General features: G+C 51.3%; 3 protein-coding genes across 3 annotated transcripts; all 3 read right to left on the minus strand.

The window, feature by feature from the left end:
- Positions 1-5,536: 5,536 nt before the first annotated feature.
- On the minus strand, positions 5,537-6,472 carry LOC142821042 (olfactory receptor 14A16-like). The gene has a single exon (XM_075911809.1). The coding sequence runs from the start codon at positions 6,470-6,472 to the stop codon at positions 5,537-5,539; it is 936 nt and encodes a 311-aa protein (XP_075767924.1).
- Positions 6,473-11,134: 4,662 nt separating this feature from the next.
- On the minus strand, positions 11,135-12,070 carry LOC142821190 (olfactory receptor 14A16-like). The gene has a single exon (XM_075912011.1). The coding sequence runs from the start codon at positions 12,068-12,070 to the stop codon at positions 11,135-11,137; it is 936 nt and encodes a 311-aa protein (XP_075768126.1).
- A 7,794-nt stretch (positions 12,071-19,864) lies between these two features.
- On the minus strand, positions 19,865-20,809 carry LOC102443993 (olfactory receptor 5J3-like). The gene has a single exon (XM_006128922.2). It carries the CDS (start codon positions 20,807-20,809, stop codon positions 19,865-19,867), a length of 945 nt encoding a protein of 314 aa, XP_006128984.2.
- Between the last annotated feature and the right edge of the window lie 3,897 nt (positions 20,810-24,706).

Raw genomic sequence — 24,706 nt, forward strand, 5'->3', positions numbered from 1 at the left:
TGAGGAAGCGGAACAGGGCCTGGAATGGGGCTGCCAGCCCCCCAGAGAAGTGGGGGGTAGCGCAGCCGGCCCTGTACCACCCACAGCAGATGGGTATTCGCCAGCCACAGGCCTGGGATTTGGGCAAAGAACCATCCTCTGCCCACCGTTGCCATGGCGTCTTGGGCTGCCTTGGGTTTCTGAGTGCAGCTCTTTCTGGCTCTGTTATCGTCCCCCCCTTCCCCCCCCCCCGCCGCCGTCGGCAGAAGCCGTTGCAGAGTGAGCGAATATTGCTGGCTCCTTGCACAAGGGATGGAGGGAGGGAGTGATTGTGCGACCTAGTGGTTAGCGCTCTCGTGCCGGATGTGGGAAAGCCCGGGTCCAGCCCACCTGCTCCAACGAGGCGTTAATTAATGACATGCGGTCCTGGGGCTTCCCCAGGAGAGAGCGAGAGAGACCCACAGAAAAGTCCCCACGAGTCCCCTGCAGAGGACGCTCACCTGAGAAAGGTTCCGTTGCCTTCTCCCCGTTAGTGAGCCGGGCAAATAGTCCCCGGTTCTGCCACCCGCCGCCCTGAGCCACAGGGTAAAAGTTACCCAACTCGGCGAGAGGGAGCCAGCGTTGCAGCCGAACTTCCGAATTCTTCCCCGGAGCTTTGAGAAACTCAGTCAAGACAGAGTCCGGCTGCATCAGCGCCCGACTTCCACCCGGGGGTCGGCCCATGTGCGTTTCCTCCCGTCCCCCCTGCCTCTCGCACTGGCCAACTCTGTGGGGGAAAGCCTCCAGCAAGCACGTCTGTCTGTCTGTCTATCCCCAACCCCCCTCTGTCTTCTATCTATCCATCCCCATATATCCCATCTATCTATCTATCTATCTATCTATCTATCTATCTATCTATCTATCTATCCCTATACACCCCATCTATCTATCTATCTATCTATCTATCTATCCCCACCCACCCCCTCTATCTATCGATCGATCGATCGAGCCGTACTGTGCCGATAAAGTGGACATGTGCTTTGGATACCAGCGGTATCCCAGAGAAGTGCTGAAGTCTAGAGGTATCCTTAGTAGACCCTCAGGCTACGTCTACACTGGCACCCTTTTCCAGAAATGCTTAAAACGGAAAAGTTTTCCGTTATAAGTATTTCCGGAAAAAGCGCGTCTACATTGGCAGGATGCTTTTCCGGAAAAGCACTTTTTCCAGAAAAGCGTCCGTGCCAATGTAGACGCGCTTTTCCACAAAAAAGCCCCGATCGTCATTTTCACGATCGGGGCTTTTTTGCAGAAAACACGACTGTGCTGTCTACACTGGCCCTTTTCCAGAACAGTTTTCTAGAAAAGGACTTTTGCCCGAATGGGAGCAGCATATTTTTTCCAGAAAAACACTGACAATTTTACAGTAGAGCGTCAGTGCTTTTCCGGAAATTCAAGGGGCTAGTGTAGACAGCTGGCAAGTTATTCCAGAAAAGTGGCTGATTTTCCAGAATAACTGGCCAGTGTAGACACAGCCTTAGTGTCCCATAAAGAGGCCCTAAAACCACTTACACAACAGATAAGAGCAAAAGACCTCTACAGCCTACGCTGAGAACCAGCTGGCTTTTAGCTCAAGTGGAAGAGGCTCCTACACTACGTTCTAGAGGTCCAAAGCACATGTCCACTTTATCGGCACAGTACGGCTCGATCGATCGATTTTCCAAATCGGTCATGATGTTACAGACCTCTGTCCTATCCCCCCTCCGTCTCCTCTTTTCCAAGCTGAAAAGTCCAAGTCTCTTTAATCCCTCTTCATACGGGACCCGTTCCAAACCCCTCAGCATTTTTGTTGCCCTTTTCTGAACCTTTTCCAATGCCAAGAGATCTCTTTGGAGATGAGGTGACCACATCTGTATGCTGGATTCGAGATGTGAGCATCTCATGGTTTTATACAGATGCAATATGAGTATTCTCTGTCTTGTTCTCTATCCCTTTTTTAATTATTCTTAACATGCTGTTTGCTTTTTTGACTGCCGCTGCACACGGAGTGGAAGTTTTCAGAGAACGATCCACGATGACTCCAAGAGCTCTGTCTTGAGTGGTTGTAGCTAAATGAATCCCATTCGTTTGTATGTAGAGTTGGGATGTTTCCCAAAGGGCTTTACTCTACATTTACCATCATTACATTTCATTTGCCAATTTGATGCCCAAACACGGAGTGGGGAGTTCAGCACGGTGCCCTCTTGGACAATATGAACGTGCCCACATGAGCTTCATGATGGGTGGCACCATATTTTCTGTTAAATGATTTCAAAGGAAACGGGGCATCCCAGGAAACCGTTTTCATGGCAGGCGTCTGGGACGTTGGAAAAATGACACGGACATTGGCAACTTGAAAACATTTTGGCCGCAGAGTTCAGCCACGCTTTTCACCGCCACTCTGCCGTTCACAGCGAATGCAGGCTGCTATTCAATGAATAGCGGGAGGGGGGGTCACATTTATGCCCCTCAGCTGGGAACGGGCCCGGGAAGGTGTTTCCAGCCTGTGGTCTGTGCCTGGGATTTGGAGCCAGAGAGAAACGTTCCTCCCCCGCCTGCACCAGCTGAGCAAATTCCCCAGGGGGTTCATCACCAGAGCGAAATGTTTAATGGCTAAGGACGGACTCGCTCCCCTGCAGACAGAGCTTTGGGGGGTACTGGGTGCGGAGAGACTTGGGGTCTGATTTTCAACTCAGTGAAATATACGAATTTTTCTTTCTTTCTTTCTTTCTTGCTTTCTTGCTTTCTTTCTCATACTACGGCTAATACGGCCCCCCGGCCAAAGTCAGTTCTCCAGTCCCTTGTACTAGGGCTAATATGGCCCTTGGCCAAAGTCACTTTTCCAGCCCCTTCTATTAGGGCTAATATGGTCCTTGGCCAAAGTTAGTTCACCAGTCCTTCTTACTAGGGATAATATGGCCCTTGGTCAAAGTCTGTTCTCTAGTCCCTCATACTAGGGTTAATAAGGCCCTTGGCCATTGTCAGATCTCCAGTCCCAGCCCGGGGTCCCTTAGGCAGGGGCTCGGCCCACTGCCCCCTTCCGCGGGGTATCCAGCCCCAACACGCTGAGTGCCAGAGCTTACTCTCCACCCTGGCCTACCTCCCACCAACATCAACTGGCTGCGCGGGCTGCTCCTTTCCTGTGGAGGGATCCCAGAGTCTCCTCCCCTGTCTGTGGTCGGCCCCGACTGAGCCCTCCGGTCTCTGCGTGGACCTGCCCCTCCCTTCGTGTGGATTCCCCTGGTGGCCGCCTGCGAGAACCGTCCTTCCCTCCCACACCTGCCGTGGCCACCCACTGGGATTTCTCCACAGACCCTACCATGTGTGGTCCATGCAAATTCTCCCTCAGCAATAGGCTGAGTGACCAGCCGGTCTCCCCCCAATCCCGGAACTTTTGGTGATCCCATTGGAAAAAAGAGTAATATCTGAGAAAATATGAGTTCTCAACTGAAGACACACACACGGCCAGGGTTTGGCGGGACACACATTCGGTTTTATTGCCCAGCCTCCATGTGTCTGAAGGAGACATCGCCCAAGATTTCTCTCCCTCAAGGTCTTTCCGCTGCAGTGAGAGTGACTCGGGGTTTATGCTTTAATAGGCGTGGGTCTAGCAACCTTCCCACATCTGAAATAGGGCCGTGCAGTCCTATCCACATTCCCATAACGGTGTGAATAAAGACTAGGACCTTCCCACCCACCCAGACTTTTTCCCAATTCATCCTCACTAGGGGAAGCAAAACGTCACGTCCCTCAGAAAATCCCATCCCAGCAAGGAGGAGACGATGTCTCCAACCAACAATCCATTGACACCGTGCTTGGATCAGAAATACTCCATGCTCCCAAACTCCTACCTCCTGTAAAGCCACCTGGAAGAAACCCACAAATGAACCAACCCAAAGACCAAATGACGCCAAAGAAAAACAAAACCATCCAGCCAACACCAGCCAATCGGCTCATTCCGCAAGCACCGATTTTCCATCAAAACATGGGAAGAGACAGAGACGTCTCGATGTTCACAAGGGTCGTAGGTTTGGCTCTTGATATTGGGTGTGCTGGTCTCAGAGTATGTCTACACTACAGTGCTATTTCGAGTTAAGTTAATTGGAAATAACACATCTATACACAAAAACTATTTCGAACTAGCACGTCCACACTGAGTGAACCCTGAACCGAAGTTAAGGCTGGCCGGACCCAGTGCCGGCAGGGCATCAGGTTAGGACTTAGTGTGTGGGGCTGCTGCCTGAGGCTAACTGAGCTCCGTGCTTAAAGGGACCCGACCCCCATCCCGGACAGACAGTTCTCAGGGTTCCCCGCTTGCTTGTCTACCTCGATGAGGGACAGCAAAGCAGTCCTGGCTTGGAGTGCCCTGAGCGCCCACACTCGGGACACCACAGCACTCGGCCACATGGAGCCAGAGCTGCCCCTGGGCACGCTGGTGTGTCTCGTGGGGTCGTTGCCATCAGCCCGGCTGCACTTGCTGCAGGCTGCCATCCGGGGGTTCATCAGGGGCTGTCAGGATCCAGGAGGCCCTGGGGGAAAGCGTCCATCCTGAGGAGCCCTCAGAGCCTCCCTGGTCCTCCCCACCGGGGGCTCGTGCCCCATTCCTACCTCACGTCCTTCCACTGACCCCTCCCTAACCCCCTTCCTGATGTCAAATAAAAGACACGTATGATCAAAAATAGAAACTGGGTTTATTGAACAAAACCGGGGAGGGGTTGAACCTCTGGGGAGACTGGGAAAAGGAGGTGGGAGAGGAGAAGAGAGAAGGTGGGAGAGGGGAGGGGGAAACCTGGGAGGAGGGAGCTGGAAGGGGGAAGCAAGGGGAAGAAGGGGGAGGAGAAGCTCAGTGCTCAGGGTTGGGGGTCTCACCAGACCAACATGACTTTCATGCAAACCTGCTCCTGAGTTCCCATGTGGCCTTTGGTGGCCAGGCTGGCAGCTATCCTGCCAGAGACGGTAACATTCCTCTGTCTACCCCTTGAATGTCTTAGGGGCTGGGGGAGAGGAGAGGAAGTTTTCCTGGTTGTGCCCAGAGTGGCCACCAGGGCTCCCTGGGAAGGGCCGGAGGCCCCCTATTTCGAATTAAGTGTCTACACAGCACTTCCTTCGAAATAGCTATTTTGAATTTGATGTTACTCCTCGCAGAATGAGGTTTACCAAATTCGAAATAAGGGCTCCGCTATTTTGAATTTATTTTAAAATAGAGGTTTGCCTGTGCAGATGCTATTAGAGTGAATTCGAAATAACGGCTGTTATTTCAAATTAAGTTTGTAGTGTCCACATTCCCTCAGGTAGGATGGAGTTTATTACACTATAAATATATAAAACAAGACAGATGCGCAGAATGATTTAGGAAGACCTACATAGATTCTGACTATATAAACACTGATCCGTCTCTAACTAACTAGGATTTCGTTCAGTGCAGTTAATCGGGATTTTCCTCCATCATGAACATATTGCACCGTGTGCTCGCAAAGAGACAATCTGGTGCTCTGTTGATTACGCCATTTGAAATCGTGACCCAGAGCAGGTGAAAGAAATTTTAATTCTTGGAGACTAACCTCCACCCAAACAGTTTCTTAAACGCCGCTTTGAGCTCCCTGTTCCTCATGCTGTAGATGACCGGATTCATCACTGGAGGCACCACGGCATAGAGAACGCTCATTGCGAGATCCAGCCCTGAGGGTGCGCTGGAGGTGGGTTTCAGATAGGTGAAGGAGACTGTGGTGAGGAACAAGGAGACTACGGCGAGGTGGGGGAGGCAGGTGGAGAAGGCTTTGTGCCGGCCCTGCTCCGAGGGGATTCTCAGCACCGCTTTAAAGATCTGAACATAAGACACAATGATGAAAGCAAAGCAATTAAAAGCCAAAAATGCACCAAAGACCGTAACCCCAAGCTCACTGCGGTAGGAGTCGGAGCAGACTAGCTTGAGGAGCTGGGGGATTTCACAGAAGAACTGGTTGATGGCGTTGTCCTGGCAGAATGATAAGCTGAATGTGATCCCGGCATGCAGGGCAGCGTAGACGATATCAGCGAGCCAGGCCCCAGTGGCCATGAGGACACAAGCTCTCCTGTTCATCACTCGCTCGTAGTGCAGGGGATGGCAGATGGCCACGTACCGGTCGTAGGCCATGATGGTGAGCAAGTGAAAATCAGTTGAAATGAAGGTGACAAAGAAAAAGACTTGGGCGACACAGGCAGGGTAGGAAATTGACCTGGTGTCCAGGAGGGAGTTGGCCATGGATTTGGGGACGGTGATGGAGATGGAGCCGAGGTCTAGGATGGACAGGTTCCCCAGGAAGAAGTACATGGGGGTGTGGAGCTGGTGGTCGAGGGCTACCGCAGAGATGATGAGAAGATTCCCCATCAGGCCTGCCAAGTAAATCGCCAGAAACACCACAAAGTGCAGAATCTGCAGCTCCCGCACGTCAGAGAAGCTCAGGAGCAGGAACTCAGTCACGGTGCTTCCGTTGGACATTTTCTTCCACGGCACATGCTGCGATGGCTGCGGAGAAAAGGACACAGAGAGATCTTGGAGTCCTTGTGGATCATTCTCGGGAAACATGCCCTCGGTGTGCAGTGTCTGTTGGAAAAACCAAAGAGAACACTAGGAATCATTAAGAAAGGGAGAGAGAACACGCCAGAGAATATCGTATTGCCTCTGCATAAAACTATGGGACGCCCACGTCTTGAATCCTGCCTACGGACGTGTCAGCTCAGCTCCAAAAAGATCTCTTGGCATTGTGAACGGGTCAGAAAAGGGCAACAAAAATGAGAAGTTTGGAAGGGTTCCCAATGGAAGAAAGACTGAGACTTCTCAGTTTAGAAAAGAGACGACTAAGGGGCAATCTAATACAGTTGGATAAAACCAGGACTGGAGTGGTAAAAGTGAAGATGTAAAAGTTACTGACTTGTTCTCAAAGAGTAAGGACTAGGAGGTCCCCAAATGAAATGAAGAGGCAGCAGGTTTAAAACAAACCAAAGGAAGTTTTTCTTCACACAACACACAGTCAACCTGTGGAACTGTATGCCACATGATATTGTGAAGACCAGGATTTTATAAGGTTCAAAGAAGAGCCAGATAAATTCATGAAGGTTTGGTCCATCAATGGCTATTAGCTGGGATGGGCAGAGACGGTGTCCCTGGCCTCTGATTGTCAGGGCTGGGAATGGGTGATGGGGAGGGATCACTGGATGGTTCCCTGTTTTTTTCCCTCCCTCTGGGGCACCTGGCGCTCGCCGCTGTGGGCAGACAGGACACTGGGCTGGATGGGACTTTGGTCTGCCCCCGTCTGGCCGTTCCGATGTTCTTACAGACGGGGTGGGGATCAGGGTGATACACGGAGTCGTCCCGATTCCCCGCAGCCACTTCCTATGTGGGGGTGTCCACCCTGCCCAGCGCCTGCCCCACTACTCACTAGGGACGGTGAGTGACCCCGCGGGTGTGAATGCGCCCGGCTCTGACATCGTTCATCATGCTGCCTCCGATTGCCCAGGCGGCCGATCTGCGGCCGGGTTCAACACCGTCCTGTGGAGGATACCACCAAGGATGTGAACACCACGGCGCTGGCCGAGAGGAAACCCCTCTGTGCTCCAACCACCGGCTGTGTGTGTGGGTATGAAACTCGCACGCTCCCACTTCCTGAAATGCCGCGCTGCAGTGGGACCTACGGCTGATCCCTCCCTCTGCCTCGGTTTCCCCTCCTCCCTCGCTCTGCCTTGTCCGTACTACTGAAAACGGTGTCGCAGGAGGAGACACGGAGCTATAGGAGCAGATCTGGGCTGGGACAGCACTGACCATCTCTGTTGCTGAGTGCAGACGGACAGCCCTCGGCTGGGGGCTTTGACTCTTCCCAGCTTGAAGGGGCTGGTGCAGCGGATTCATCCGTGGCGGGACAGCCACTCGGCTCCACGCTCTGCGATTTAGCAGCCCTGCTGTGCCCTTTGGAGCAGAAAAAAAACCCAGGTCCACAGAGCGAGGGGGTTCATCCCTGCCCCATTCTCGGACAATAGGAACGTGGCCACGGGGGCGTCCAGCGAAGCGTCTCATTTCGGGAGCGCCCCTGTTTTCCATTCCCTTATTTCAAAGGAAACGGTGTTTCCTGGGGAGCCCATTTCCAGGGGTGCGCCTGGGACGTTGGACAAACACTACGGGCGTTGGGAATCCAAAAACATTGTGTCCGCAGAGTTCAGCCACGCGTTCACCGCGGTTCTGCCGTTTGCAGCCGACGCAGGCCGCTATTCTTGGAACAGAACACAACAAGATCAGTTTCCCTGTTTCTAGGGTGAGTCTTTTTATTCCCACATTGGTAATGGAGGACTCAGGGCTGCTCCGGATGTTTGATCAAACACACACTTGCAAAGAGATGCCCCTTGCAGCTCTAGGGCCGTTACTCCATGTGTCCAGCATGTCAGTCACCCCCGTCTCCCCCATGTAATCACAGCAAACTCACCGTGCTGGGCATGGGGACCCGGTCTAGGGTCCTCAGTCTTGGTCCGTCCCCGTATCCATCAGTCCTGCCTCATCTCTTCATTGTCGTCTGCCGTGTCTCCAGCCCGGCCCCACACCCCCGGGCTCTCTCTGGCAGCCCTTGGCAGAGGGGTTCCCTGCGTCCCCGCGAGCAGCCTGGGCGGGAGAGGGCAGGACCAGAGATGCGGGGCTGAAGCCCTTACCGGCTCTGGAGCTGATCCCGGCTTGGGGTGGCCTTGGACCCGTCGCTGGCTGGGCTGGGTTCGATGGAGAATCCCAGCCCGGCCTGGCCTAGAACAGCCCAGGGGCTCCGGTCCCTTCGCTGCCTGGAGCAGCCTGGTGCTTCGTTAGCGCTGCCTAATTATCTCGGAGTTAGCCCCTCCTTCCCTCCACCGCTCATTGCATCAGCAGCTCTGGGGATCCAGCCAGCAAGGGACCCACCATGGGGCTGGCTCGGGGCCGGTCCCTGTGACGTAGGGGCCAGAGGCGACAGGCTGAGAGCTCAGGGCCATGCCCCAAGTGGGGTCAACCCAGACAGTGCCACGGAGTCTGTGCCCGGAGGGGGCCGGTGGCCTTTGGAGCTGGGGGGGAGGCACATTTATCCCCCTCAGCCAGGAACGGGCCCGGGAAGGAGTTTCCAGCCTGTGGTCTGGGCCTGAGATTTGGAGCCAGAGAGAAACGTTCCTCCCCCGCCTGCACCCTCTGAGCAACTTCCCCAGGGGGTTCATCACCAGAGCGAAATAGTTAATGGCTAAGGACCGACCCGCTCCCCTGCAGACAGCGCTGGGTGCGGAGAGACTTGGGGTCTGATTTTCAACTGAGTGAAATATACGAATCTTTCTTTCTTTCCCTCATACTACAGCTAATACGGCCTGTGGCCAAAGTCAGTTCTCCAGTCCCTCGTAGCATGGCAAAAACAGCCCTTCACCAAAATCAGTTCACCAGTCCCTCGTACTAGGGCTAATACAGCCCCTGGCCAAAGTCAGTTCTCCAGTCTCTTGTACTAGGGATAATACGGCCTCCATCCAAAGTCAGTTAACCAGTCCCTTGCATTAAGGCTAACATGTCCCTTGGCCAAAGTCAGTTCACCAGTCCCTCGTACTAGGGCCAATACGGCCCTTGGCCAAAGTTAGTTCTCCAGTCCCTCGTAGCATGGCAAATACAGCCGTTCACCAAAATCAGTTCACCAGTCCCTTGTGTTAGGGCTAATACGGCCCTTGGCCATTGTCAGATCTCCAGTCCCAGCCCGGGGTCCCTTAGGCAGGGGCTGGCCCACTGTCCCCCTCCGCGGGGTATCCAGCCCCAACACGCTGAGTGCCAGAGCTTACTCTCCACCCTGGCCTACCTCCCACCAACATCAACTGGCTGCGCGGGCTGCTCCTTTCCTCTGGAGGGATCCCAGAGTCTCCTCCCCCATCCATGGTCGGCCCCGACTGAGCCCTCCGATCTCGGCGTGCACCTGCCCCTCTGGTCATGTGGATTCCCCTGGTGGCTGCCTGCGAGAACCGTCCTTCCCTCCCACACCCACCGTGGCCACCCACTGGGATTTCTCCACAGGCCCTACCATGTGTGGTCCATGCAAATCCTCCCTCAGCAATAGGCTGAGTGACCAGCCGGTCTCCCCCCATCCTGGACCTTTTGGTGGTCCTATGGGAAGCCAAGAGCAACATCTGAGAAAATATCAGAGCACAGCTGAAGACACACACACGGCAATGTTTTGGCGGGACATACAATAAGTTTTATTGCCCATCCTCTATGTGTCTAAAGGAGACATCGCCCGAGATTTCTCTCCCTCAAGGTCTTTCCGCTGCAGTGAGAGTGACTCGGGTTTATGCATTAATAGACGTGGGTCTAGCGACCCTCCCACATCTGAAATAGGGCTGTGCAGTCCTATCCGCATTTCCATAACTTTGTGAATAGGGACTAGGACCTTCCCATCCACCCAGACTTTTTCCCAATTCATCCTTACTAGGGGAAGCAAAACGTCATGTCTCTCAGAAAATCCCATCCCAGCAAGGAGATGATGTCTCCAACCAACAATCCATTGACACGCTACTTAGATCAGATACATTCCTACCTCCCGAATTCCTACCTCCTGCAAAGTCACTGGAGCAAACCCACAAATGAACCAACCCATAGACCAAATGAAGCCAAACGAGAAGGACTGGGTGGGTGAGATTCTGCGGCCTGCATTGTGCAGGGGGTCAGACTAGATGATCATAATGGTCCCTTCTGACCTTAAAGCCTATGAGTCTATGAAACCATCCGGCCAACACCAGCCAAACCTGGCCAACACCAGCCAAACCTGTCGTTCCACAAGCACCGATTTTCTATCAAAACATGGGAAGAGACAGAGACGTCACGATGTTCACAAGGGACGTAGGTTTGGCTCTTGATATTGGGTGTGCTGGTCACAGGTAGGATGGAGTTTATTACACCATAATATATAAAAAAAGACAGAGATGCGCAGAAAGATTTAGGAAGACCTGCGAAGATTCTGACTGTATTCACACTGGACTGATCCACCTCTAATTAGGATTTCATTCAGAGCAGTTAATCGGGATTTTCCTCCATCATGAACCTATTGCACCGTGTGCTCGCAAAGAGACAATCTGGCCCTCTGTTGATAACGCCAAATGAAATCGTGAGCCAGGGCGGATGAAGGACACTTTAATTCTTGGAGACTAACCTCCACCCAAACAGTTTCTTCACTGCTGCTTTGAGCTCCTTGTTCCTCATGCTGTAGATGACCGGATTCAGCATTGGAGGCACCACGGCATAGAAAATGCCCATCGTGAGATCCAGGCCTGACGGAGCACTGGAGGTGGGTTTCAGGTAGGCGAAGGAACCCGTGCTCAGTAACAAAGAGACCACAGTGAGGTGGGGGAGGCAGGTGGAGAAGGCTTTGTGCCGGCCCTGTTCCGAGGGGATTCTGAGCACCACTTTGAAGATCTCAACATAAGACACAGTGATGAAAGCAAAGCAAGAAAAAGCCAAAAACACACCAAAGGCTGTAACCCCAACTTCACTGTGGTAGGAGTCGGAGCAGGCCAGCTTGAGGAGCTGGGGGATTTCACAGAAGAACTGGTTGATAGTGTTTGCCCGGCAGAAGGATAAGCTGAAGGTGTTCCCGGTGTGCAGGGCAGCATAGAGAATACCAGCGAGCCAGGCACCAGTGGCTATGAGGACACAAACTCTCCTGTTCATCACATGCTCGTAGTGCAGCGGGTGGCAGATGGCCACGTATCGGTCATAGGCCATGACCGTGAGCAAGTGAAGATCAGTTGAAATGAAGACTAAAAAGAGAAAGACTTGGGCGACACAGGCAGGGTAGGAAATCGACCTGGTGTCCAGGAGGGAGCTGACCATGGATTTGGGGACGGTGACGGAGATGGAGCCAAGGTCCAGGATGGACAGGTTCCCCAGGAAGAAGTACATGGGGGTGTGGAGCTGGTAGTTGAGAGCTATAGCTGAGATGATGAGAAGATTCCCCATCAGGCCTGCAAAGTAAATCACCAGAAACACCACAAAGTGCAGAATCTGCAGCTCCCGCACGTCGGAGAACCCCAGGAGCAGGAACTCGGTCACGGTGCTTCCGTTGGACATTGTCTTCCTCGGCACGTGCTGCGATGGCTGCGGAGAAGAGGACACAGAGAGATCTTAGAGACATCGTGCACCGTTCTCTGAAAACATGCTCACCGTGTGCAGCGGCTGTCGAAATAACCACACAGAACGTTAGGAATCATTACGAAAGGGACAGAGAACAAGACAGAGAATATCGTATTGCCTCTGTATAGAGCCATGAGACGCCCACATCTCCAATGCTGCCTACAGACCTGTCACCTCATCTCCAAAATATCTCTTGATATTGGAAAAGGTTGAGAAAAGGGCAACAAAAATGATGAGAAGGTTTGGAACGGGTCCCATAGGAAGAAAGACGGAGACTTTTCAGTTTAGAGAAGAGGAGACTAAGGGGGAATCCGATAGAGGTTGATAAAATCATGACTGGGGTGGTGAAGGTGAAGAAGGAAAAGTTATTGACTTGTTTTCATAAAGTAAGAACTAGGAGGTCCCCAAATGAAATGAAGAGGCAGCAGGTTTAAAAGAAACCAAAGGAAGTTTTTCTTCACACAACACACAGTCAGCCTGTGGAACTCCCTGCCAGAGGATATTATGAAGACTAGGACTTTAAAAGGGTTCAAACCAGAGCTAGATATATTCGTTAAGGTTAGGTCCCTAGATGGCTCTCATGTTGTGGGTGTCCACCCGCCCCAGCACCCACCCTGATACTTACTAGGGGCGGTGAGTTACCCCATGGTTGTGAACGTGACCGGTTCTGACATCGTCCATGGCACTGCCTCCAATTGCCCCAGCTGACAATTTGGGGCTGGATTCAACACTGTCATGTGGAGGATGCCGCCAATCGGATCTGAACACAACAGCGCTGGCTGAAAGCTTGGGCATGAAACTCACACGCTTGCAGTGCCTGAAATACCGCTCTGCGGTGGGACCTACGGCTGATTACTCCCGCTGCCTCAGTTTCCCCTCCTCCCTCGCTCTGCTTTGTCCTTAGTACTGAAAACATGGAGCTAGAAGAGCAGATCTGGGCTCTGACAGCACCGACTGCCTCCGTGTTGCTGGGCCGAGTCCAGACGGACAGCCCTTGGCTGGAGGCTTTGACTCTGCCTAGCTGGAAGGGGCTTGCTTAGCAGATTCATCCGCAGCAGGACAGCCACTCAACTCTACGATTCAGCAGCCTGGCGGTGTCCCTTTGGACCAGAAACACACACCAGTGCCACAGGGCGAGGCGGTTCAGCCTGCGCCCTTCTCGGGCAATAGGAACGTGGCCACGTGGGCGTCCAGAGACCCTATTTTCCATTCACTTATTTCAAAGGCAACGGGTTTCCTGGGGAGCCCATTTTCAGGGGGGCGTCCGGGATGTTGGACAAATGATACAGGCGTTGGGAACCTGAAAGCATTTCGACCGCAGCTCAGCAACGCTTTTCACTGCTGTTCTGCACTTCGCAGCGCACTCAAGCTGCTGTTGACTGAAGAGAACCGAGCCAGATCGGAGTCTAGGACAAGTGCTTTTATTCCCATGATGGTAACAGAGAACTCAGGGCTGCTCCAGGTGTTTGATCAACTATGCACTTGCAAAGAATCCCTCCTTGGTGCTCTCGGGCCGTTACTCCATGTGCCCAGCATGTCAACCTCCCCTCCCCATGTCATCACCACAGCAAACTCACCGTGTCGGTCTGGGGGGAGGTGTCCCGGCCTGGGAGGCATTTACCGGTCCAGGATCCTCAGTCCTGGTCCATCTCTGCATCCGTCAACCCTGCCCCATCTCTGCATTGTCTGTCGGCAGTGTCCTCAGACCGGCCTCACATCCTCAGCGTAGCTTGGTCTCTGGCAGCCCCTGGCAGATGGGGACCCACTCCCTGCGCCCCTGTGGGCAGACTGGGCGGGAGGGGGCAGGACCAGGGATGCGGGACTAAAGCTCTTCCCAGCTCTGGAGCTGATCCCAGCTTGGGCCAGCCTCAGACCCACGCCCTGATAGTCACCGCCCAGCCTGGCCTCAAGCAGAGGGCTCCGATCCCTTCACTGGTTTGGAGCAGTCTGGTGCTTCGTTAACGCTGCCTAATTATCTTGGAGTGAGCTTCCTCCTCCACCTCCCATGTTGCATCAACAGCTCTGGGGATGCACCCACCAAGAGACCCACCACAGGCTGGCTTGGGGCTGGTCTCTGTGACGTACGGACCAGAGGCAACAGGCTGAGCTCAGGGCCGTGTCCCAAATGGGGTCAACCCAGACAGCGCCACGGAGCCTGTGCCTGGAGGGATCTGGTGGCCTGTGGAGCTTGGGAGATGACATTTATCCCCGTCAGTCGAGAACAGGCCCGGGAACGAGTTTCCAGCCCGTGGTCTGTGCCTGGGAGTCAGAGCCAGAGAGAAACGTTCCTCCCCCGCCTGCACCCCAAATGGGCGTGGGGACACTTCAACTCACAGGCCTCCGTTCAGGTATTAACTCTGGGGGCGGCCCTCTGTCCCGGCTGGGGGAGACCCTGGCCTCATCAGCAGGAAAGGGGCCCTGCCTGATGGGTTCAACGCTCTCTTGCATCTGAGGAATCATGCCTGCTGGGGGGCTGGGAGAAACACTTCTCCCCATCATCCTTGGATTCTGGATCACAGGGCAGAGTCCCCACCTGCAATGGGAGCCCGGCGCCGCGGCCTGCAAGCCCCACGTCCACCAGCTCGCGTCAGGGCTCTGAGGGGTTCCAGGTTCCAGGCTATGGAGCTGGGCACCTGGAGTCTTCGAGCCCACGGCTCTGGGGCAGCCTGGGCCAGGAAACCAAGGGTGGCCAGAGGCCATGGGCAACCGGCTCCGTGTTTTGGCCCCTGAGACTGGAAGACTTCTCCAATGTGGAGCAAGAACCGGTGCTGGAAATGACGTCAGGTCCCTGCAGGAGAAAGGAGGCAGGTTTCTTGGTGCAGGGAGGTGGAGGTCTGCTCACTGGAGCGGGGTTGGCTGAGCCACCCCCCATCCCTGCCCACAGCAGGAGATACCAGGTGCCCCAGAGGGAGTGAATAGAACAGGGAACCATCTGGTGATCCCTCCCCTGTCGCCCATTCCCAGCCTCTGACAACCAGACTTTATCTAGTTCTTTTTGAACTCTCTTAGGGTATGTCTACACTACCCCGCTAGTTCGAACTAGCGGGGGTAATGTAGTCATCCGCAGTTGCAAATGAAGCCCGGGATTTGAATTTTTAAATGTCGGCTAGTTCGAATCCCGTGTCGCGCGGCTACACGCAGCATGGAGTAGCTAGTTCGGATTAGGCTTCCATGGATTAGCTGTTCCATGGATTAGCTGTTCGGATTAGCTGTTCCACGAGGAGTACAGCTAGTTTGGATTAGGAAGCCTAATCCGAACTAGCTACTTCGTGCCGCGTGTAGCTGCGCGGCACGGGGTTCGAACTAGCCGGCATTTAAAAATGGCGCCGGCCAGCTTCATGCAAATGAAGCCCGGGAAATTCAAATCCTGGGCTTCATTTGCAACTGTGGATGACTACATTACCCCCGCTAGTTCGAACTAGTGAGGTAGTGTAGACATACCCTTAAAGTCCTGCCCTTCACGACCTCCTGTGGCAAGGAGTTCCATAGGTTCAGTGTGTGCTGGGTTGGGTGGGGCTGAGTTGAGTTGACGTGAGTTGGATTGTGTTGGGTTGGGTTGGGTTGAGGTGAGTTGGGCTGAGTTGAGTTGAGTTGGGTTGGGTTGAGGTGAGTTGGGCTGAGTTGAGTTGAGTTGGGTTGGGTTGAGGTGAGTTGGGCTGAGTTGAGTTCAGTTGAGTTGGGTTGGGTTGAGGTGAGTTGGGCTGAGTTGAGTTGAGTTGAGTTGAGTTGGGTTGAGGTGAGTTGGGCTGAGTTGAGTTGAGTTGGGTTGGGTTGGGTTGAGGTGAGTTGGGCTGAGTTGAGTTGAGTTGAGTTGGGTTGGGTTGGGTTGAGGTGAGTTGGGTTGAGTTGAGTTGGGTTAGGTTGATCTGAGCTGGGTTCTGTTGGGGTGACTTGAGTTGTGGGGAGGGGCTTCTTGGGAAGTCAGGTCAGTAAGTTTTGGTCAGTGGCCCCCGATTGAAAATGGTTCCTCAAGCCTGATGTAGGGCAATAAAGCAGAATCAAAGATGGTCTTAAAACTTCCTGTTGATCACACACTTATATTTTACCATCCCCGATCCCCCAGAAGCAGGCAGCCAATCCCTTATCCTGGAAAGGGGAGACATCCCTGTTCATAGCCACACCTACCTCCAGCTGACACATCTTCAAGCTCTATCATTTCTGGGTCATGCTATTCCCCAGGACCTCCTATCAATATTTGGTGAAGCATGAGATATCCACAGCACCCTACCACCTTCCAAAAAGGAATTTTAGCATTGGTACTTGTTACACTGAATTTCATATTCAAGCTTCCTTTAGTTTAACAAGCATATATCTATTCTTATTGAAGAATTTTAGTGAGTAATATCACTAGCAAGGATATCTGGGGATTAGAACTCAGGTCTACAAAGCTCTAAGGGAACCTACAGCCCTACATCCAGTAGCCTCTCTTCCCACCCTCTGCAATCTGTGGTGGTTGAACCTCATAGGAAGTCCCGCCCACTGAAGCAATCTGACTGACACTGGATTTAGGAGTCCTGATTGGCTCCTTCACCCTATATAAACTCATGGGCTGTAGCAGGAAGTGGTCAGAGCCTGGCTGAAGGAGGGGTGGGTTCAGTGGTGATTGTGGCCTTGGGAAGGCAGAGCGGAGGGTTGGGAGTGGTGGATATGGCCGACTATGCCAGGACAGCAGAGAGAGATGGAAAAGAGAACCAGACTAGGCACTGGGGCTGGGGAAAGCATTTTGGAAGTGTGGAAACAAGCCAGGCACAAGAAAAGGACAGGTTCCCTGTAGCCAGAAGAAAGACCAGCAAATAGGGGGCAGGAGAGGGAAATGAGGGGGAAATAACCAATAATAACAACCCTAGACAAGGACATTAAGAAAGTGATTTTCCACCCCTCAGAGAAGGGCAGAACGGATCCCCAAAAAATTGCTGAAGACTGAACAGGAGATAAGATGCTGTAACACTCCTGGAGCTGTGAGCTCAGTTCTCTAACCTAAGTTGTCTTTTATGTGGCCTGGCTGTGGCCTCCTCCCTCGGTGTTTGCCTGATGTCAGCACCTGGCGGCTTCTGATCCCAGCACTGCTGTTGGGCCGCAGATGGTCCCGAGATCAGAGCTATGACAAAGCCCCCAGAGGTTGCTGTGAGTGCAGTGGAGGGAGTTTGAAGGGTGATTTAAAGGCAAGAAGCATAAATGTGAGGGTGGTAGATTTCCCAGGCGTATGTCCCCATCTGTGCTGCACCCGGAGTCAGCCCGTGTACTGGCCAAACATGCGTTTTCATCAGAAAAGGGTGATTTATAGATATAAACAGGCTACACGTGGTCTAGAACCCACCCCACGTCCAGTTAAACACCCATGTTGGGACTGTGCGGATGGCTACCTTACTTCCTGGCTTTTCCATTTAGATCAGGGGAGGGGGGAGAATCTTTTTTGGCTTGTGGGCTGCAGAGCCACAGAAAAATCATTTGGAGGATGCACAAAAGTGAAAACAAAACAAACACGATTCTCGAAGTCGAGAATCCATTCTCCTGCTCCACACTGCACTTATTAGGAGTATTGCTTCCTCCGCAAAATGAGGGGAACTGCATGAATAGCTTGTGTGATCCAGGCTGGGATTTTCCCCAGACACCTCACTCAGAACACAGTGGTTAAGACAAAGCCACATGTTTATTAATTACAGAGAGACACATACAGAGTGATGCTTTGGGATAGCAAACAGGTCAAAGCAGATTATCTAGCAAATAAATGAAAATGAAAAGTAAACCTAATGTACTAGGTGGATAGGATCTGACTCAGCAGTTTCTCATCCTGATTCATGATATAATCAGTCCACTAACTTTCCATACACAGCCTACAATGATTTGTACCAGCATCCAGCACTTCTCCCAGTCAAGATTTTGTTCCTCAGGTCTTTCCAGGAGATGTCTTGTGTGCAGAGTGAGGCCAAGAGGTGATGTCAAACCCACCTTAGATAGCTTCCCCCCACCTTTTGGCACAAATGTTTTGTTCCAGTTCAAGCTCCCAGACCAGTTTGTGTGTAAAGACAGGTATGAAAATGGAGCTACATGTCCTGTGGACAAGGGGATGGGTTGCACCCTAAGCAAGTTTGCAGATGACTCTAAGCTAGGGGGAGAGGTCAATACGCTGGAGGGCAGGGAGACGGTCCAGAGTGACCTGGACAGATTAGATGATTAGGCCAAAAGAAATCGGATAAGATTCAACAAGGACAAGTGTAAACAGAAGAATCCCAAGCATTGTTACAGGCAGGGGACCAACTGGTTAAATTGCAGTTCTGCAGAAAGGGAACTGGGGATGCCAATGTAGACACAGCCCTGGAGTATTGTGTCCAGTTCTGGGCCCCCCACTATAGAAAGGATGTGGGCTCATTGGAAAGGGTCCAGCAGAGGGTGATCAAAATGATTAGGGGTCTGGAGCACATGGAACAAAGATTGAGAGATTTGGGTTTGTTTAGTCTGAAGAAGAGAAGAGTGAGGGGGGGAATTTGAGAGCAGCCTTCAGCTGCCTGAAGGGAGAGGGGCTGTTCTCAGTGGTGGCAGATGGCAGAACAAGGAGCAATGGTCTCACATTTCAGTGGGGGAGGTCTAGGTTGACTATTAGTAAAAACTTTTTCAGTCGGATGGGGGGAAGCACTGGGATTGGTTCCCTAGGGAGGGGGTGGAATCTCCATTTCTAGTGGTTTTTAAGTCTCGGCTTGAGAAAGCCCTGGCTGGGATGATTTGGTTGGGATTGGTCCTGCCTAGATCAGGGGGCTGGACTTGATGACCTACTGAGATCTCGTCCAGCTCTATGATTCTATGAGCTATAGTCACATGTCCTTGCATGCCTCCTCATAGACTGTCTGAAACATGATCTAGAGGGTGCTTGTTCCTGCTGTGAGGGCAGGGGACTGGACTCGATGACCTCTCGATGTCCCGTACAGTTCTAGTGTTCTATAATTTAGGGGAAGGGTCACCTCTTCCACAGTCCAGGAGCTAGCAATATAGCTGATAGCTCTGTCCCTTTCGAAATTCAATCCTTTTGTGTCAGGCAGTAAATCTAATAATCTAATGGAAACAGGTCCTTCGACTTGGGTGCACTTTGGTTTACGACCTAGTCCAGAAGGATCCTTATCAAATTCCCCTTGAGTTCCCATGGGATAAGTAGAGCAGGCAATTTCCATAGCTACAAAATCCTCCAGTTGCATGAAGCAGGATTTAAGATATCAGTTCAGATTGGTTAACCTCTATGGCAGGTCTCAATTGGAGACTCTCTACTATCTCCCCATGCAGCAATCCAGGGACGAGGATCAAGGTGGGACACTCCATTTTCCTTCCCTTCCATAGTCATGTTGCTTCATGTTCCTTGTAAAAAGAACATATCCCAGAAGAGCGATCAAGGGTCCATCGCCTTGTTGGGAACATGCCCTGAGCATCGTACTCTATGTGAAACTAGGGGATTCTCCCGGCAAGCCCACCGTTACCAATGCGGAAAACAAGATGGGTGCCAAAAACTGGGGATAACTGTTTTGTAGAGATCTCCCATGGCTGTGACTCTATAAGGGCATCACATGGAACACAATTAATCTAATGGAAACAGGTCCTTCAACTTGGGTGCACTTTGGTTTACGCCCTAGTCCAGCCCATGTTATATCTATTTTTAAGTTTTTCTTTTTCTTTTTTCTTTGTCTTTTTTTTCCTTTTCTTTTTACTTTTTTTCTTTTCTTTTCTTGTATCAATTTTATTTTGGAATCATCCAAAGAAGAATTTCTTCCTAGCTTTCCTCAGGGATTCCTTCACCTCTTTGTTTTTCAGGCTGTAGATGAGGGGATTGGCTAGGGGAGTCAGGACTGTGTAGGCAACAGAGAGAACTTTCTTCAAGTCCCCCATGAGTTCGGTGGTTGGGAACATGTAGACAATGAGCAGTGTTCCATAGTAAATGGTCACCACGATGAGATGGGAGGAGCAGGTGGAAAAGGCCTTTTGCCGCCCTCTGGTGGACGGGATCCTCAGGATGGTGGTGATGATGCAGATGTAGGACGTCACGGTGAGTAGGAACGGGCCCAGCAAGAAAATGAAGCTGTATATGAAAGCCAGAGTTTCCATCATCTTTGGGTCATTGCAGGAGAGACGTATCAGAGGGACAAGATCACAAAAGAAATGGTCGATAGCGTTGGGGCCACAGAAAGTTAACTGGGAGACTGACAACATTGATATGCCATTACCTAGGAAGCTCCCTAGCCATGACCCAGCTGCCAGCCGTAGCCAGGCCCTGCCCCTCATGTGGACTGCGTAATGCAGTGGGTGGCATATCGCTAGATACCGGTCATAAGACATCACCGATAAGAGAAAGCATTCAGTGGCAACCAGAAAACCAAAGAAATAATATTGGGTGAGGCACCCACTGAAGGAAATGGTCCGGTCCCCAGTCAGGATACTGGCCAGCATCTTAGGCAGGAGGGTGGAGCTGTAGCAGATCTCCAGGCAGGACAAGTTGCCAAGGAAGAAGTACATGGGGGTGTGCAGGTGCCGATCAGCCACCACCAGCACCACGATGAGGAAGTTCCCAGCCACAGTTACAATGTAGATTAGTAGAAAGAGCAGGAAGAGAAAAGTTTGCAATTCTGGAAGAATTCCAAGTCCCAGGAGGATGAATCCTGTGATGGACGTTTCATTTCTATGTTCTGGGTTCCCCATGGGGTGGGTCCATGGGAAGGTAACGAACTCCCAGACAGAAAATAATATTCATCCAAGAAATATTAACGTTTTTTTCTTCTGGCTTCCGGCACAACAGCTGAGCGGGGTTTGGGGCCCAAGGGAGGAGAAATGCCATCTTTGTATCCCGGGGATCGATTCCATCACTGAACAGACTGGAGGTTAAAGCAACACACCCATCTCTTTGCAAACCTGCATGGCACCTTGACAGATGGCACCTATAGAAATAGGGATTCAGATACAACAGTAAAGAGACAGACAGAGTAAACTGCATAACAAATTTGGTGGTCCTAGCTCTTACCACTCAGAAGGCATTCTTGGACAAACAGTATCACTTTATTTCATAATAATGGTGAGGTGGAGAACTTCTTACTCCAACCACTGGAAGCCTCATTCCATGAGGAGTAAGGGAAGTTGAAGGAAGAGTGTTTTTCCTTTGACTTCCTGCTGTGTAGACAGCGCCAAAAGCCGAATTAAGATATTTCGACCTCAGCTACACAATTGACGAAATTGTAGTTTCGTAGCTTAATTTGACTTTTGTCCTGCTGCGTAGAAGTGCCCCTACAGTTTTTTGAGTGGGTCAACAAGCAGAAGGACAAGGAGGATCCAGTGGATGTAGTGTACTTAGCTTTCCAGAAAGATTTTGACAATGTCCGTCATCAAAATCTCTTTAGCAAAGGAAGCTGCCATGGGATAAGAGGGAAGGTCCATTCATGGGCTGGTAAATGGTTAAAGACAGGACACAAAGGGTAGAAATAAATGGTCAGATTTCTGAATGGAAAGAGGTAACTAGTGGTGTCCCACAGAGGTCTGTACTAGGACCAATGCTATTCAACATATTTATAGATGATCTGGAGAAAGGGGTAATCAGCGAGGTGGTAAATTTTGCAGATGCTACAAAACTTCTCAAGATAGTTAAGTACCAGGTAGGCTGTGAAAAGTTACAATAAGCTGTAAAAATACCTGAGTTACTGGACAATAAAATATCATCTGAAATTTAATATCAATAAATGAATATTGCAAACATAATCCCAACTATATGTGTAAAATGATGGGGTTTAAATTAACTATAGTCCCAAAAGAGAGCCAACTTAGAGTCATTGTGTAGACCTCTTGGAATACATCAATTCCATGTGCCGCATCAGTGAAAAAAGGAAACAGAATCTTGAAATTTTTTTAAAAGGTCTAGACAATAAGTCAGAAAAATACCACCTGGCATCGATCTACATGCATGGCAAACCCATTTATTGAGACTCCATGAGGATGCGGTTACTCCATCATAAAAAAGATACCTTGTCACTGGATAAGGTTCAGAAAAGGATAGCAAAAATGATCAGTGACACGGAATAGTTTGTGTATGAGGAGAGAGAAATACGGCTGCCGCTTTTCAGCTCAGAAAAGAGCTGACTAAGGGGAATATGATTGAGGTCTATAAAATCATAACTGGTGTAGAGAAAGTGGATAAGGAACCTTCCCCATAACACAAGACCTAGGAGTCACCAAATGAAATGCATAGGCAGTGGGTTTAAAACAAACAAAGGAAGCATTTCTTCACACAATGTGTAATAAGCCTGTGGAACTCCTTGCCAGAGGATTTTGTGAAGGCCACGGCTACCAGTGGAACCAAAAAAACCCTACATAACTTCGTGGAGGTTAGGTCCATCTGTGGCTATTAGCCAAGATGGGTACGACTGGTGTCCCTAGCCTCTGTGTGTCATAACCTGTTCTGTTCACTCCCTCTGGGGCATCTGGCTTTGGCCACTGTGGGCAGACAGGACCCTGGACTGGATGGGCCTTTGCTCTGACCCCGTCTTGCTGTTCTGATCTTTTATCTTTATAGTCAGTCAAACTATGAATTCTGTCTCTCTCTTGCAACGGTCACATCTGCCCATGATGCCTCCCCATTACGAGTATTTCAAGACCTTAGCAAGTTAGAGAAATGACCTTAAAATGACCTTAGCAAGTTAGAGAAATGGTCAGAGGTAAACAGGATGAAGTTTAATAAAGAGAAATGCAAAGTGCTCCACTTAGGAAGGAACAATCAGTTCCATACATACAAGATGGGAAGCGACTGTCTAGGAAGGAGCATGGCGGAAAGGGATCTAGGGGTCATAGTGGACCACAAGTTGAATATGAGTCAACAGTGTGATGCTGTTGCAAAAAAAGCAAATATGATTCTAGGTTGTATCAACAGGTGTGTTGTAAGCAAAACTCGTGAAGTCATTCTGCCGCTCTACTCTGCACTAGTTAGGCCTCAGCTGGAGTACTGTGTCCAGTTCTGGGCGCCACATTTCAAGAAAGATGTGGAGAAATTGGAAAGGGTCCAGAGAAGAGCGACAAGAATGATTAAAGGTTTAGAGAACATGACCTATGAAGCCAGGCTTCATGAACTGGGCTTGTTTAGTTTGGAAAAAAGAAGATTAAGGGGGGACATGATAGAGGTTTTCAAATATCTAAAAGGGTGTCACAAGGAGGAAGGAGAAAATTTGTTCCTCTTGGTTTCTGAGGACAGGACAAGGAGTAATGGGCTTAAAGTGCAGCAGGGGAGGTTTAGATTGGACATTAGGAAAAAATTCCTAACTGTCAGGGTGGTCAAATATTGGAATAAATTGCCAAGGGAGGTGGTGGAATCTCCCTCTCTGGAGATATTTAAGAACAGGTTAGATAGACATCTGTCAGGGATGGTGTAGACGGAGCTTGGTCCTGCCTTGAGGGCGGGGGGCTGGACTCGATGACCTCTCGAGGTCCCTTCCAGTCCTATTATTCTATGATTCTAAGAGATAAGCTGGGCGAGGTGAGATCTTTTCCTGGACAAATTGGCTAAAGCTGATTAAGTGCTAATAAAGACCCGATTCTGCCCAGAGTTAATTCTACACATAATTCTCTTCTCTCCCTGCCAGCAATGGCAGTAATTAAGGAAAAACATTTCTACTGGCTCCAAGGATGGGCCCCTTTGATTTCATGGGGCCGGAGACAGCTCCTGCCCGTAGCCTGCCTTAGAGTTCCCAGCAGGGCTCGGCAGGGTTCGATTTCAGTGGGTCGATGTTGGTGCAAGTCAGAGGACAGGCTGAAATGAACAAAGAATCATTCACAGATTGGGCTGCCTCCCGGCCCAGTTGTGCCTCTGGGGACAGGGTCACCGGCCCCACAGCTGAGCAGGGAGTCCTCAGCACCCAGTCATCATGGGGATGAGTGAGCAGGGCCCTGACACCCTGCCTGGCTGTGGGGCGGGAGACATCCCGACAGGTGCAAGTGGCCGAGGAGGCTGCTTAGAGCGGAGATCTCCAGTCTGGGTTGCAAGGGGGTGGGTGAGTGCTGTGGGGCAGTCCGCCCCACTGTTCAATGGCTTCTGTGCATTGATGGAGCCCTGCACTTATGGGGTGGCCTCTCCTGTGGCCAGGGGCTTCTCATCCTCCTCCACCTGTCTGGCATCACTGTGCACCCTGCCCCTTGCACCCCCAGTTCTTGGACCTTCCCGGATCTTACAGGGGTCCCATTGTTCACTGCTGGGAGCCCCTGTTGGGAACCCCCCTTTCACCTCTGTCCTCCACCTGGTCCCAACCCTGCTACTCCCTCTTCTTGCTCAGTTTCCCTCACTTTGTAATAGTTGGAAAAAGCTTCGACATGGATAATAATGACCAACACTGAGGGAAAAGCGGCGAGGAGTCCTGTGGCACCTTATAGACTAACTGAAGTGTAGGAGCATAAGCTTTCGTGGGCAAAGACCCACTTTGTCAGATGCATCACGAAAGCTTATGCTCCTACACTTCACTTTGTCTGTAAGGTGCCACAGGACTCCTCATCGCTTTTGCAGATTCAGACTAACACGGCGACCCCTCTGATACTTAACACTGAGGGAAAATCCCATGTTCTGCCAGA

Source organism: Pelodiscus sinensis, chromosome 30 (genome assembly GCF_049634645.1).
Source record: "Pelodiscus sinensis isolate JC-2024 chromosome 30, ASM4963464v1, whole genome shotgun sequence".
Lineage (NCBI taxonomy): Eukaryota > Metazoa > Chordata > Testudines > Trionychidae > Pelodiscus > Pelodiscus sinensis.